The sequence below is a fragment of the Budorcas taxicolor genome, chromosome 21 (genome assembly GCF_023091745.1).
Source record: "Budorcas taxicolor isolate Tak-1 chromosome 21, Takin1.1, whole genome shotgun sequence".
Taxonomy (NCBI): Eukaryota; Metazoa; Chordata; class Mammalia; order Artiodactyla; family Bovidae; genus Budorcas; species Budorcas taxicolor.
This window is the reverse complement of record NC_068930.1, coordinates 60,273,284-60,290,180: the sequence shown is the minus strand read 5'-3', so window position 1 is coordinate 60,290,180 and position 16,897 is coordinate 60,273,284. Positions and strand designations below refer to the sequence as shown.

The 16,897-nt window shown below is 39.8% G+C and overlaps 1 protein-coding gene across 1 annotated transcript in view; it reads left to right on the top strand.

Annotated features, from left to right (window-relative positions):
- Window positions 1–321: 321 nt before the first annotated feature.
- CATSPERB (cation channel sperm associated auxiliary subunit beta) overlaps window positions 322–16,897 on the top strand; it is a 129,598-nt gene continuing 113,022 nt past the window's right edge. The window contains 4 exon segments of the mRNA XM_052659538.1: window positions 322–426; window positions 838–916; window positions 3,864–3,952; window positions 6,731–6,871. Coding sequence (XP_052515498.1) covers window positions 322–426; window positions 838–916; window positions 3,864–3,952; window positions 6,731–6,871 — 414 coding nt within the window.

Genomic DNA, 16,897 nt, shown 5'->3' with positions numbered 1-16,897 from the left:
CTCTCACCTTGGCTTGTAGATGGCTGCCTTCTCCCTGTGTCTTCACATCATCTTCCCTCTGTATGAGTGTGTGTCCAAGATTTTCCCTTCTTATAAAGACACAGGTCATGTTGGATTAGTGCCTACCCTAATGATTTCATTTTAGCTTAATTACTTCTGTAAAGACACCCATCTCCAAATATGACCATATTCTGATATATGTGGGGCTTGGGACTTCAGCATATGAATTTGGTGGGTGGGAAACAGTTTGGCCCGTAACAGATACTTGCTAACACACAGTGGTGTGCATTACAGAATAACACCGAGGCTGGGAGATTCTTCATGGAAACAAGCCTGTGCTTGTCCAGGGAAGATGTCACCTCGTCCTTCAAGGTTGTTTGCTGCAAACACAACCCTAAGAAAAGGGCCTTGCATTCTTGGTACCCAGTAAGGATGTGCAGGGATGCTTAGGAGTCATGTGGGTTGTCTCTTTCAAGAGCATTGCAGTCAGAATCTTAGATCAAGGACAACTATATCATCCCCAGAGTCTTTATCAAGTCAGGTTGTGTTTTATACAGCTGTAGAATTAATCACACCTCTCTAACAGTTACATGGATTGCAGAATAAGCTGAGTCACAGCTCTTTAGTTTACAATAATTTTATTTATAAATACCCTTCTCACCACCTAAGGAGTAAGTGTAGAATTTAGTCCATTGTTTCCTGCTTTTATCACATAATGAGAAATATTTTTAATTCAAAAGAGAGATGTTTTCTTTACTATGCTGTTGTTCATAGCAAAAGGGACTAAAATTATGTTCAGAGTAAATGAATGAAAACAATTCTTGTTTCTTCTAACAGAAGGAATTGCCATATTTACATGTTCTGATTTTACTTTTGAACACGTTTGACTTTTCATCAGGAATAACATATAATAAAGGTAGGTTTCAGACTCTTACTCTCTAAAATAGAGAAAAGGTCCTCAGGAGTTCCCCTTTATAGCCTTTCCTCACTAACACTAACAGTTTTTTTCTTTTAGCACTTCTTCTTTACCTTATCTTCCAGTTTTTCCTGGGTACTATCTATTGTAGTAGAGGTTTCTAATAATATCATTGTGCACATTGGGACTTTTCTTTAGCTATAGCATTTCATTACTTGCAAGTCATACAATATTTAAATTTTAAGGAGCATTTTGTATTTACAAAGCTTGAATTATTTGGATAGATCTTTTTGATTTTTCCCCCATGAATGGTTACATGTAAGATGAATTGTACATGAGTTATAGGCTAATAATCTGAGAATTTTCTGAAATTAATGCATGGATCAAATTGATGAATAGGATTTTGATGGTGTTAAACTTTATAAAAGGAATAAGACAAATCCACCTCTATTTGTGCAGATTGTATAGCTTCTGTAGTATCTGAAATTGGAATATAGTAGGTGCTCAAAAAAATTGTTGACTGAGTGTATGGAGACACTTCAGGCTCTCTTCTACACATGGATGTGTTGCAGAATTGGATGAGTTGTGGAGTGAATCAGTTCTATTTCCTATATCTACTAGATATTACACAAATATGGATATAAGCTAAGATTACAGAGTCACTGGCAAACTTATGAAACTTTGGAGAAGAAAGAGTATATACTTCCAACTGGGCGCAGGATGGAGTCAGAGAAAACACTGCAGGAAAGATAGCAATATATATGGGTCCCCCAAATGTCTATGCAGGCATGTGGAAGAGTATCCCACAAAGACAGCACAAGGAAAAGTGATCTAAGGATAAGCGATTTTTCAATCCCATCTTTCAACTTTGTAAAGGTTTTTATTGAAAAAATTTTAGCAAGCTTCCATCTTTCTGTATATCAGGTTTTTTGCATTTAAATAGTTTCAATCTTTATTGAAATTTCATTTGAGATATTTAAACTAAGTAAAAATTCCATTTAAAATTTCTAGAGTATTACAGATATGGCATTAATTATAGGTGATATATTTATGAGATTTCCTACAACAAAATCACATATTAATATAAACATTTCCCACTACCTATATTCAAAATGCTCTTTCCACAGCATGCACTTTTAAAGGTATTTGATTTCATGTTCCTTGTTCAAACGAACCTACAGTTTGAAAAGACATATTGAGTCCTGATTTACTTTTTTGAAACTGTCAGCATATTCCTGACAGCCATTTTTCATTTCAAAAAGATCAGAAAATTTAAAAACACTTTCAAATATGATATTTAAAAATCCCTAACTCATCTTTAAATTAAACAGTTTTTTAAAAAGTATTTTGCCATTGTATACCACCAAAACCCATGCTTATTATAAAAGATGTCTGTAGTCACTCTTCATCTAGCCTTATCTATGATGGGCTTCAGTACTTTGCTGCATCTGGCTTTAACTTCATTCTGCCAAAGAAAGCCAGAGCCAGACAGTATTTAAAGCTGTAATACCACAGTTTATTCAGGGACTGTTGCAAATGAGGAAAAAATATCTCAGTATAGAACTAGCCTCAGTTCCAAACACAGCATAGACAAGTGGCTTAAAAGTCAACATTAAAAAAACTAAGATTATGGCATCTGGTCCCATCACTTCATGGCAAATAGAAGGGGAAAATGTGGAAACAGTGACAAACTTTATTTTTCTGGACTCCAAAATCACTGCTGATGGTGACTGCGGCCATGAAATTAAAAGATGCTTGCTCCTTGGAAGGAAAGCCATGACAAAGCTAGACAGCATATTAAAAAGCAGAAACATCTCTTTGCTGACAAGGTTCTGATTTTTCCAGTATCATGCATGGATAAGAAAGTTGGTCCATAAATAGGAGGCTGAGCACCTAAGAATTGATGCTTTTGAAATTAGTTTTCGAAACTAGCTTTAACATTTTCAGTTCAGTTGCTCAGTCGTGTCCGACTCCTTGTGACCTCATGAATCTCAGCATGCCAGGCCTCCCTGTCCATCACCAACTCCCAGAGTTCACTCAGACTCACGTCCATCGAGTCCCTGATGCCATCCAGCCATCTCATCCTCTGTCATCCCTTTCTCCTCCTGCCCCCAATCCCTCCCAGCATCAGAGTCTTTTCCAATGAGTCAACTCTTCTCATGAGGTGGCCAAAGTACTGGAGTTTCAGCTTTAGCATCATTCCTTCCAAAGAAATCCCAGGGCTGATCTCCTTCAGAATAGACTGGTTGGATCTCCTTGTAGTCCAAGGGACCCTCAAGAGTCTTCTCCAACACCACAGTTCAAAAGCATCAAATTCTTCACTCTCAGCTTTCTTCATAGTCCAACTCTCACATCCATACATGACCACTGGAAAAACCATAGCCTTGACTAGACGGACCTTTGTTGGCAAATGGAGAAAACCCTTGGGGAGTCCCTTGGACTGCAAGGGGATCAAACTAGTCAATCCTAAAGGAAATCAACCCTGAATATTCATTGGAAGGACTGATGCTGAAGCTGAAGCTGAAACTCCAATACTTTGGCCACCTGAGGCACAGAGCCGACTCATTGGGAAAGACCCTGATGCAGGAAAGATTGAGGGAAGGAAGAGAAGAGGGTGACAGAGGATGAGATGGTTGGATGGCATCACTGACTCAATAGACATGAGTCTGAGCAAACTCAGGGAGATAGTGAAGGACAGGGAAGTGTGGCATGCTGCAGTCCAAGGGGTCACAAAGAATTGAACATGACTTAGCACCTGAAGAACAACAGCAATTGTATCTTTAAAATGAAAAAATGGGACATTAACTTTATCTAGAGTGATGTGAATTTAAAATATACAATTATAATTTTTATTCTTTTAAAAATATTTCCTGTTTAAAAATATGTTTTTAATGGAAATTCTTCATTAATGACCTAAAATATACATATATGTGTTTGTACTATTTAGGTGATACAGAGGGACGCTTTGCTTGTGATAGTGAAGGGATTCCCCCAAAGGATGAAATGATCAAATTGTATCTTTCCTCTGATGACTTGGTAAGGTCCATTACTAATAGCAGGTGTTTTACAATCCCTTGTACTCCTTTTAAGTCCAAATGTGAAACCAGTAGCACTGTACTCTTTTCAAATATCTTCTACTATTTTCAGGCTTCAGGAGGTGAAATTAGATATAAATAATTATCCTTTCTATCCTTTCTATTTCATTTCCCTTGGATCAAGTGAAATATTTCATTTAGCCATTGAACACCCTCGGTAGTTTACTTTCTTTTTTTTTTTTTAATGACTCCTTCCTCTTTTTATAAAAAGACTGGCTGTAACAATCTTCATTTTTTATGAATCTGATTTGTTCATTTGAAGTTTGACAGATGTAGCCTGTTAGAGAAAGAACATTACCTCACATGAACTTGGGAAAGAATCTTTTCCTTTCATAACAAGTACCACATTGTGTTGTCATTTTGGGTAAGGGTTATTTGATTCCTTTGATTCAAATAATGGCAAAGTTTAAAAAGCACAGCAAAATAAATTGTTGTTAAGATAGTCATGAAGTAAATGCTAACAAAAATATGTTAATGAAAATTGCACAGATTGTCTAAAAATCCATGATAAATACAAAAGAACACAAAGAAAAATGCTCCATAAGGACAAATACATTTATCCTAAAGTCTACTTTGACTTAGTTCCCCATCCTTTCTTGATATGCCAAACATATATTTAATTTATTATTTACAGCTCTTATGAAGTTCATGCCCTTTGAGTCACACATGTCTTTCATGTTTGTGATTAAATATGGGAAATGAAGAAGGAAATGACAACTTACTCCAGTATTCTTGCCTGGGAAAGCCCATGGACAGAAGAGCCTGGAGGGCTACAGTTCATGGGGTTGCAAAGAGTCAGACATGACTGAGTCTCTGAGCACATTTTTTTTTTTAGTTTTTATTTTTACTTTATTTTACTTTACAATACTGTATTGGTTTTGCCATACATTGACATGAATCCACCACGGGTGTACATGCGTTCCCAAACATGAACCCCCCTCCCACCTCCCTCCCTATAACATCTCTCTGGGTCATCACTGTGCACCAGCCCCAAGCATGCTGTATCCTGCGTCGGAGATAGACTGGCGATTCGATTCTTACATGATAGTATACCTGTTACAATGCCATTCTCCCAAATCATCCCACCCTCTCCCTCTCCCTCTGAGTCCAAAAGTCCATTATACACATCTGTGAGCACATATTTTAGAAAAGAAATGGGCTCTAGAGAAAGAGAGACTTACAGAACTGGGGTCAAATTTTGATTCTACCATACATGGGCTGTGTGGCCTAGGGCAGGTTACCTAACCTCTCTAATCTTCAGTTTTGTCCTTTGTGAAGGCGAATTATAACCTAGTTTTTGGATAGTTGTAATGTGCTAGTTCTAGAAGGGGCTTCCCTCATGGATCAGCCAGTAAAGAATCCACCTCAATGTGTGACACCTGAATCGAATCCCTGGGTTGCAAAGATCCTCTGGAGGGGAGCATGGCAACCCACTCCAGTATTCTTGCCTGGAGAATTCCATGGACAGAGGAGCCTGGTGGGTACAGTCCATGGGGTCACAAAGAGTCAGATATGACTGAGAGATTAAGCACATCACAGCACAGTTCTAGAAGAGGAATTAGTAGAAATAATAGTTAACATTTATAAAGTATTAATGTGTGTCAGGCATTTTTCTAAGCATTTTCATGTTCATTATAATATTTAATCACTATAGGGAAGTACTGAACCTCCCCTCTTAGGTTCTGTGGCTGGGGCCTGTAAAATAAACTGACAAAAGACAGATTAAGCAGGAGATACATATGAACTTTGGGAATTCCCTGGCAGCCCAGTGGTTAGGACTCGGCACTTTTACTGCCATGGCCTGGGCTCAATCCCTGGTTGGGGAACTAAGATCCTGCAAGCTGCAGGGCACAGCCGAAAATAGAGAAAAGTTTATTTACACATGCAATGCACATATGCATAGGAGAACTCAGTGATGAGTAACTCAAAGTGGTGCTTAGAATTTGGAGCTTATATACCGTCTTAACAGCAATAAATTGTGGAGAAGTGATAGCTACCTTTGTGTTTGGGTTTATCTCCCGGTTAACCCCCTTAGTATACAAATTCCATTAGGTCAAGGATTTTTGGCTGTTTTGTTCACTTCTGTTTCCCCAGCACCAATGACACTGCCTGCTTCATGGTAAGGGCTTGGTAAATATCCTTGGAATGAATGTTTCCTCATTTTATAGATAGGAAAACTGAAATTCAGATAGGTAACTCGCCCAAAGTGACCTCTATTAGGAGAACCAAATGAGATGAAGCTCGTCTTATCTATATTGATTTTCAAGAAAATCCATTTATGATCACTACGTTTTCATTTACCTTCTCACAACTGGGAAATATTCAATAAAAATGCAGTGAAATGATTTTGCTTCATACACTTGCTTCTTCTTTATTTAGACACAAAATAATGATGTTAATAAAATAGAAATTTCTACATGTGATAGCATTAGGCTTTGATTCTATGTTTATTAAATATAATAACTTTATGACCATTTCTATGACAGAAAATATTATTATAGGATGAATTGAAATCTGTTATGACACTAGCATAATAGCTTACTGACTTTTGAAAAATGTACTTTTCAAAATAGATTTTTTGAAGTTAAATACTAGAATTACTAGAGATAGTAATCTTTAGCAGCATTTACTTTTCACAGATTTCTCCTCACTTTTAAATTAATATAAAACATGCTTCCCTTCATTAAATTGTCACTACTTGTTTTTGTTTTTCCCAAAGGAAATCCAGTGTTTTTTCCAATCTGAACTTGAGTTAACTACAAAGGAGTTTCTCAGCATATTCACATCAGCAGGACTTGCTCCCAGCCTGGAAATCATAAACAGTACATACACGGGGATCTTCCACTTTAACTTAACTTTGGTAATTACATTTTATTTTATTCTGTGATATATTATTAACAAGAATACTGTTCCTTTTAGCATGTGTTTTTAAAAACAGCTAATCTGGCAATATGGTTTAAGTCCAATAATACATTGCTATACTTTTTACTTTAAACAGTCATATTCTTTTAAGAAATTAAGAAAAGAAAAAGATTCATATTTTTTATTCACATAGTCATTATTTCCACTGCCCTTCATTCTTTTCTGTAAGTATAAGTTGCCATCTGGTGTCATATTCCTTCAACAACGAAGAACTTTTAGCATTTCTTACAGAGCAGGTGTGTTGCTGCTACTACTGCTAAGTCGCTTCAGTCGTGTCCGACTCTGTGTGACCCCATAGATGGCAGCCCATGAGGCTCCCCTGTCCCTGGGATTCTCCAGGCAAGAACACTGGAGTGGGTTGCCATTTCCTTCTCCAATGCATGAAAGTGAAAAGTGAAAGTGAAGTCGCTCAGTCGTGTCCGACTTTTAGCGACCCCATGGACTGTGGCCCACCAGGCTCCTCCATCCATGGGATTTTCCAAGCAAGAGTGCTGGAGTGGGGTGCCATTGCCTTCTCCGACAGAGCAGGTGTACTAGCAATTAATTCTCTGGATGTTTTTTTCCTTTGAAAATGTCTTTATTTCATTTTTTGGGGGGAGGGAGGGAGGGTAGCAACTTTAATAAGATATAATTTACATGCCATACAATTTGCCTAAAGTGTACAATTAAATGGTTCTTAGTAATTCACAGAGTGCAGCCATCACTACTATCTAATATTAGAACACTTTCACCATTTCCAAAAAGACAGCCCATACCCATTGACAGTCACTCCCCATTACACTTTCTGCTCCCCAGTATTAAGCAACCACTAATATACTTTCTGTCTCTCTGGATTTGCTTATTTGAACATTTCATGTAAATGAAACTGTATAATATGCAGTATTTTGTGAATGGCTTCCTTCAGTTATCATAATATTTTCAAGGTTCATCATGTGATAGCATATATCAGTACATAATCCTTTTCAGGGACAAATTATATTATGATCTCCTTCATGGATCACAGCCTTGTCATGGCAAAGAGGCTTACATAACTCAATGAAGCTATGAGCCATGCTCTGCAGGGCCACCCAAGACAGGTTATAGTGAAGAGTTCTGACAAAATGTGGTCCACTGGAGCAGAAAATGCCAAACCTCTCCACAGTCTTGCCACAAGAACTCCATGAACAGTAAGAAAAGGCAAAAAGATATGACACCAGAAGATAAGCCCCCTAGGTTGGGAGGTGTCCAATATGCTACTGGGGAAGAGTAGAGGGCAATTATGAATTGCTCCGGAAGGAATGAAGTGGGTGGGCCAAAGTGGAAATGACAGTCAGTTGTGGGTGTGTCTGGTTGGGTAAGTAAAGTCTGATGCTCTAAAGAACAATATTGCATAGGAACCTGAAAGTTAGGTTCATTAATCACGGTAAACTGGATGTGGTCAAGCAGTGAACATTGAGTTCACTGGCAAGATGAGATGGCAAGAGTGAACATCTTAGGAATCCGTGAACTAAAATGGACGGGAACGGGCAAATTTAATTCAGATGACCATTATATTTACTACTGTGGGCAAAAATCCCTTAGAAGAAATGGAGTAACCCTCATAGTCAACAAAAGAATCTGAAATGCAGTAGTTGGGTGCGATATCAAAAATGACAGAATGATCTCACTTCATTTCCAAGGCAAACCACTCAACATCACAGTAATTCAAGTCCAGGCCCAACCACTGATGTCAAAGAGGCTGAAGTTGACTGGTCATATAAAGACCCAAAATAACATCTAGAACTAACACACACACAAAAAAAATGTTCTTTTCATCATAGAGGATTGGAATGCAAAAGTAGAACGTCAAGAGATACATGGAACAGCAGGCAAGATTGGCTTTGGAGTACAAAATGAAGCAGGGCAAAGGCTAAAAGAGTTTAGTCAAGAATATACACTCGTCATAGCAAATACCCTTTTCCAATAACCCAAGTGATGACTCTACACATGGATATCACCAGATGGTCAATACTGAAATCAGATTGATTATGTTCTTTGCACCCAAAGATCGAGAAGCCCTAGACAGTCAGCAAAAACAAGACCTGGAGCTAACTGTGGCTTAGATCATAAGCTTCTTATTGACAAATTCAGACTTAAATTGAAGAAAGTAGGGGAGACCAGTAAGCTATTCAGGTATGACCTAAATAAAATCCCTTGATTATATAGTGGAGGTGCTGAATGGATTCAAGGGATTAGATCTGATAGACAGAGTACCTGAAGAACTATGGATGAAGGTTTGTAACATTCTAATGGAGGCAGTAACCAGAGTCATCCCCAAAAAAGAAATCTAAGAAGGCAAACTGGTTGTCTGAGGAGGCTTTACAAATATATGAGAAAAGAAGAGAAGTGAAAGACAATGGAGAAAGGGAAAGATACACCCAACTGGGGCATCCCTAGTGGTTCAGTTGGTAAAGAGACTGCCTGCAATGCAGGAGTCCCAGGTCTGATCCCTGGGTCAGGGAATATCCCCTGGAAAAAGAAATGGCAACCCACTCCACTATTCTTGCTTAGGAAATCCCATGGACAGAGGAGCCTGGCAGGTTGCAGTCCGTGGGGTTGCAAGCGTCGGGCATGACTTAGCAACTAAACCACCACCACCACCATACACAACTAAATGCAGCATTCCAGAGAATAGCAAGGAGAGATAAGAAGGCCTTCTTAAATGAACAATGCAAAGAAATAGAGGAAACCAGTAGAATGGGAAAGACTAGAGACTGCTTCAAGAAAATCAGAAGGACTTCTTTTGTGGCCTGAGTGAGTGAGTGAAGTCACTCAGTCGTGTCCGACTCTTTGCGGTCCCATGGACTGTAGCAGCCTACCACACTCCTCTGTCCATGAGATTTTCCAGGCAAGAGTGCTGGAGTGGGTTGCCATTTCCTTCTCCAGAGGATCTTCCCGACCCAGGGATTGAACCCAGGTCTTCCGCATTGTAGGCAGACGTTATACCGTCTGAGCCACCAGTGGCCTAGTGGTTAACAATCTGCCTGCCAATGCAGGGGACCCTGGTTTAATCCTTGGTCCAAAAAGATCCCACATGCTGCAGAGCAACTAAGCCCATAACTATTTAGCCTGAGCTCTAGGCCCCTCGGAGAAGGCAATGGCAACCCACTCCAGTGTTCTTGCCTGGAGAATCCCAGGGACGGGGGAGTCTGGTGGGCTGCAGTCCATGGGGTCGCTATGAGTCAGATACTACTGAAGTGACTTAGCAGCAGCAGCAGCAGCTAGACCCCTAGAGTCACACCTGCTGAAGCCCATGGGCCCTAGAGCCCATGCTCCATAAGAAGTGAAGCCGCACAATGAGAACCCAAGGCCCCACATCTAGAGAGTGGGCCCTGCTTGTCAGAACTAGAGAAAGCCTGTGTGCAGCAACAAAGACAGAGCTCAAGCAAAAATTAAAAAATTAAGAAATGAAAATTTTAAGAAATAAAATGAAAATTGGAGATATCAAGGGGATATTTCATGTAAGGATGGGCATGGTAAAGGACATAAATGGCAAGGACCTAACTGAAGCAGAAGAGATTAAGAAGAGATGGCAAGAATATACAAAAGAACTAGACAAAAAAAGGTTTTAATGACCCAGATAACCCTGATGATGTGGTCACTCACTTAGAGCCAGACATCTTGGAGTGTGAAGTCAAGTGAACCCTAGGAAGCAAACAAAAGCAGTGGAGGTGATGGAATTCCAGCTGAGCTATTTCAAATCCTGAAAGATGATGCTGTTAAAGTGCTTCACTCAATATATCAGCAAACTTGGAAAACTCAGCAGTGGCCACAGGACTGGAAAAGGTCAATTTTCATTCCAGTCCCAAAGAAGAGCAATGCCAAAGAATGTTCAAACTACCGCACAGTTGCATTCATTTCACATCCTAGCAAGGTAATGTTCAAAATCCTTCAAGCTAGGCTTCAACAGTATATGAATCAAGAACTTCCAGATGAACAAGCTGGATTCTTTCCATTTATTTAGGTTTTCTCGAATTTCTTTCAACAATGTTTTGTTGTTTTCAGAGTATAAGTTTTGCACTTCTTTTGTTAAATTTATTTCTAATGTTTCCTTCTTTTTGATGCTGTTGTAAAGAGAATTGCTTTCTTATTCTCATTTCCAGATTGTTCTTTGCAAGTATATAAAAAATACAATTACTTGTTGTATCTGATATCCTGAAAACATACTGAACTCACTTATAAATTCTAGTAGGTTTTTAGTGGTCACTCTAATTTTTGAAAGATTATTTTGTAAGATGTAGAATTTCTGAGTGATTTCATTTGCTTTAAGCATTTTAAATATGTCATTCTGCATTTTGAATATGTCACCTGACATCACTTTTCCTGAATGAGAAGTCAACTGTTGATTTTATTATTGCCTCCTGTATGTAATGTGGCATTTTCCTGTTAGTGCTTTTAAGATGTTCTCTTTGTATTTACTCTAATTGAGATTCTCTAGGCTATTTGGATTGTAAGTTTACAAAATTTCAAAAGTTTTCAGCCACTACTTCTCCAAAGAAATGTTCTGCCCCTTTCTCTCTTTTCCTGCCTGGGACTCTAACTGGGCATATTTTTTTTTTCACAATAGTAAAAGATGTTTATCAGTTTTCACAATCAATAGCCAGACAAAAAATAAAAGATTATTACAATTGCAAGCCATAATGGGAACATGATTAACTTAACAATATAAAATGATTACATACAATCTGGGGGTTGTCAAGCAGAGTGATGTGGTAAGTGGAAGTGCATACATCCACATGTTTTCATCCACCCAACCAGTCTATATCTTTTGATTGGTGCATTTAATCCATTTACATTTAAGGTAATTGTCAATATGTATGATCCTATTACTGTTTTCTTAATTGCTTGGGGTTTATTTTCTGTAGATCTTTTCCTTCTCCTGTATTTCCTGCCTGGAGAAGCTTCTTTAGCATTTTTGTTGTAAAGCTGGTTTGGTGGTGCTGAATTCTCTTAACTTCTGCTTGTCTGGAAAACTTTTGATTTCTCGATCAAATCTGAAGGAGAGTCTTGCTGGGTAGAGAATCTGTGGTTGTAGGTTCTTCCCTTTCATCACTTTAAATATATCATGTCATTCCCTTCTGGCTTGTAGAGTTTCTGTTGAGAAATCAGCTGATAACCTGATGGGAGTTCCCTTGTATATTATTTGTCATTTTTCCCTTGTTCCTTTTAATATTTTATCTCTGCATTTAATTTTCGTCAGTTTTATTACTATGTGTTTCAGTTTGTTTCTCCTTGGGTTTATCTTTCCTGGGACTCTCTGTGCTTCCTGGGCTTGGTTGACTATTTCCTTTCCTGTGTTAGGAAAGTTTTCAGATATTATCTCTTCAGATATTTTCTCAGGTTCTTTCTCTCTCTCTTCTCCATCTGGGAGCCTGTAATGCGAATGTTGGTGCATTTAGTGTTATCAGAGGTCTCTTAGGCTGTTTTCATTCTTTTTTCTGTATTCTGTTCCATGGCAGTGATTTCCACCATTTTGTCCTTCAGGTCATTTATCCGTTCTTCTGCCTCAGTTATTCTGCTATGGATTCTTTCTAACGTATTATTCATCTCTGTTTGTCTGTTCTTTAGTTCTTTTAGGTCTTTGGTAAACATTGCTTGCATCTTCTCGAACTTCGCCTCCATGCTTCTCCCAAGATCCTGGATCATCTTCACTATCATTATTCTGAATTCTTTTTCTGGAAGGTTGCCTATCTCTATTTCGTTTAGTTGTTTTTCTGGGATTTTAGCTTACCCCTTCATCTGTGACAAAACTTTCTGCTTTTTTCATAGTGATTAACTTTCTGTGATATGGTTTTTGTTTCAGCTGCTGTGAAACTATGCTTCTTTTGCTTCTTCTGTCAGCCCTCTAATGGATGAGGCTAAGAGGCTTGTGTAAGCTTCTTGATGGGAGGGACTGGGGAAAACTGGGTCTTGCTCTGGTGGGCAGGGCCTTGCTCGGTAGTTTTAATCCAATTATCTGCTAATAGGTGGGGTTGCACTCCCTCCCTGGTAGTTGTTTGGCCTGAGGTGACCCAGCTCTGGGGTCTATAGGCTCTATGGTAGGGTTAATGGTGAACTCCAAGAGGGTTTATGCCAAGGGAGACCTTTCAGTGCCCCCGTCCCTGTGGTAACCCTCTGTTGACCCAGGCCCCTACAGGAGGCCCTCCAACACTAGTAAGTAGTTTTGGTTTAGTCTCATGTGGGGTCACTGCTCCTCTCCTCTGGGTGTTGCTGCGCCAAAATTTTGTTTGTGCCCTCAAAGACTGGAATCTCTGTTTCCCCCAGTCCTCTGGAAGGCCTGCAATCAAAACCCACTGGCCCTCAAGGCCAGATTCCTGAGGATTCTCAGTCCTTTGTCAGATTGCCAGGCTTCCCAGCCTTCACAATAGTGGGGTTCAGAACCTTCACAATAGTGCAAGAACTTCTTTGATATTATTGTTCTTCAGTCTGTGGATCACCCACCTGGCCTGTATGGGATTTGATTTTATCATGATTGCACACCTCCTACCATCTTGCTGCAGCTTCTTCTTTTTCTTTGGACATGGGGTATGTTTTTTGGTGGGTTCCAGTGTCCTCCTGTTGGTGGTTATTCAATAGCTAGTTGCAATTTTGGTGCCCTCACAGGAGGAGATGAGGACATGTTCTCCTACTCCACCATCTTGAACCAAAAGCTCAATTGGGCACATTTTGGAAAGTATTTTATCAACCTACAGATCTCTATGTGGAAAATTCTGAAAGAGATGGAAATACCAGATCACCTAACCTGCCTCTTGAGAAATCTGTATGCAGGTCAGGAAGCAACAGTTAGAACTGGACATGGAACAACAGACTGGTTCCAAATAGGAAAAGGAGTACGTCAAGGCTGTATATTGTCACCCTGTTTATTTAACTTATATGCAGAGTACATCATGCGAAATGTTGGACTGGAAGAAACACAAGCTGGAATCAAGATTGCCAGGAAAAATATCAATCACCTCAGATATGCAGATGACACCACCCTTATGGCAGAAAGTGAAGAGGAACTAAAAAGCCTCTTGATGAAAGTGAAAGAGGAGAGTGAAAAAGTTGGTTTAAAGCTCAACATGCAGAAAACGAAGATCACGGCATCCGGTCCCATCACTCCATGGCAAAAAGATGGGGAAACAGTGGAAACAGTGTCAGACTTTATTTTCTTGGGCTCCAAAATCACTGCAGATGGTGATTGCAGCCATGAAATTAAAAGACACTTACTCCTTGGAAGAAAAGTTATGACCAACCTAGATAGCATATTCAAAAGCAGAGACATTACTTTGCCGACTAAGGTCCGTCTAGTCAAGGCTATGGTTTCTCCTGTGGTCATGTATGGATGTGAGAGTTGGACTGTGAAGAAGGCTGAGCACCGAAGAATTGTTGCTTTTGAACTGTGGTGTTGGAGAAGATTCTTGAGGGTCCTTTGGACTGCAAGGAGATCCAACCAGTCTATTCTGAAGGAGATCAGCCCTGGGATTTCTTTGGAAGGAATGATGCTAAAGCTGAAGCTCCAGTACTTTGGCCACCTCATGCGAAGAGTTGACTCATTGGAAAAGACTCTGATGCTGGGAGGGATTGAGGGCAGGAGGAGAAGGGGACAACAGAGGATGAGATGGCTGGATGGCATTACGGACTCGATGGACGTGAGTCTGAGTGAACTCTGGGAGTTGGTGATGGACAGGGAGGCCTGGCGTGCTGCGATTCATGGGGTCACAAAGAGTCGGACACGACTGAGTGACTGAACTGAACTGAACTGAACTGAACAGATCTCTATAGCTCCATCTATTTTCCTTTAATCATTTTATCCCTATTTCAGACTGAATAATCTCAGTTGTTTTAAATTTATATACACTTATTCTTTCTTTTGCCATTTCCAACCACACCCTTCCTCCTGCTCCCTCATCCACAGTCCTTGACCCTGCCCAGCCTCCCCCAACACAGGCTAGAGCTGCTACAGCTTACAACACCAGGAGGGCTCCTGAGACCCTCCCCGATAGCAAAAGGTTTCTTGCATGTGACTCATTCCACTGAGAGTAGGAGGGTGTAGGCTAGACTGTGGACTGCCAAACAGAGGCATGAGGTGGGGGGAGGTCAGTGTACCTCAGTTTCCTCAACAACTGAATTTTTATAGTATCTGAAAATTGACAGGACTTCCCTGGTGGCTCAGATGGTAAAGAATCTGCCTGCAATGCAGGAGACCATGTTTGATCCCCAGGTTGGCAAGATCCCCTGGAGAAGGGAATGGCTACCCACTCCAATACTCTTTGCTGAAAAATCCATTGGACAGAGGAGCCTGGTGGTCTACAGTCCATAGGGTCGCAAAGTGTCAGACATGACTGAGTGGCTAACACACACACAGTTAATATTTTATCTGTTACAGTTTTCAACCTCATTATTTCTACTTGGTTTTATGATTTTATTTTTCATTTTGGTACTGGATTTCCTATCCTTTTCCTCCTTAACAAATTTTAATTAAATCTCTTCGCATATTTGTAATAGCTTCTTTGAAGTCTTCGTCTATATCTGAACTCATTCTGTGTCAGTTTATGGTTTATCTTTTTTTAACCTAAATATTAGTTACCTGTTTCTGTTTCTTTTCATATCCTGTTATTTTTGATAGAAAAGTGACATTGACAATAGTAAGCTGTAGCAACTCTGGATTCTGCTATGTTCTTATAAGAATTTGCTGTTGTTTTTGTTGGTGGTGATCTAAAATGCTATTAATTGCCCTGGTGTTGCGGTCCTTTAATGGACCAGAACCTGGTGGTCCAGAGTCAATGATAAGAAAGCAAAAGAGAGAAAGAGGCTAGCATTCCCTGGGTTATGCAGAAACCAATAAAGAACCAATTCGTATTTAAGCCCTAGGACAGGGCTTGTACTGCTCATGGAGGCACAGGGCATCCTCTTGAAGAGGTCATGAAATCACGGGCAGGAAAGTGAGCTCTACAGGTTTCTATGCTACAGAGAATTAGCCAGAGAGAGAGAAAGAGAAAGAAAGACACGGGGACCCAAGTCTCTAGTGAAACAAGTGTATTTTAGTAGCAGAAATGCAGGCTTATATATCTTTAGTAAAGTGATTACTCAGCCATTACAAAGGATGAAATCCCATCAATTGCAACAAAATTAATAGTCTAATACATACAAGGTCGCTGATGCTGAAAAGAGTCATTGAGAGCCACTGAGAAGAATCCAGGCAGGTACTTTCCCATGATCTCAGTCCTGAGAACTGCATGCAGCTCTACTCGTTCCCAGAATAGGAACTGATAAGGAACAAAGAATCCTTAAGAAATGGCACACAAAGGAAGAAAAGTGCAACATATTGGATTCCTTAAAGTTGAACGTCCCCTGACACCCTGGCACAAATTGCAAATGGTCTTACCTATGGTTTCAGCAGCTAATATGTCTACTTAGTTCTTTTATTTTCCACTGCTGATTTTTTTTTTTAACATGGCCTTCTGAAGATCTCCCCTGCACTTGTGTTGCCCAAGAATTTGGAAAGAATTTATATTTAACTCCTGTTGTTGTTCAGTTGCTTAGTCATGTCCTACTCTTTGCAACCCCATGCACTGCAGCATGCCAGGCTTCCCTGTCCTTCACCATCTCCCAGAGTTTGCGCAAACTCATGTCCATTGAGTCAGTGATGCCATCCAACCATTTCATTCTCTGTCGCTCCCTTCTCCTCTTGCCCTCAGTCTTTCCCAGCGTCTGTGTATTTTCCAATGAGTCGGGTTTCCCATCAGGTGGCCAAAATATTGGAGCTTCAGCTTCAGCACCAGTCCTTCGAATGAATATTCAGGGTTGATTTTCTTTTGGATTGACTGTTTTGATCTCCTTGCTGTCCGAGGGACTCTCAAGAGTCTTCTGCAGCATCACAGTTTAAAAGCATCAATGCTTCTGTGCTTAGCCTTCTTTATGGTCAAACTCTCACATTCATATTTAACTCTTAGATCAATATTTT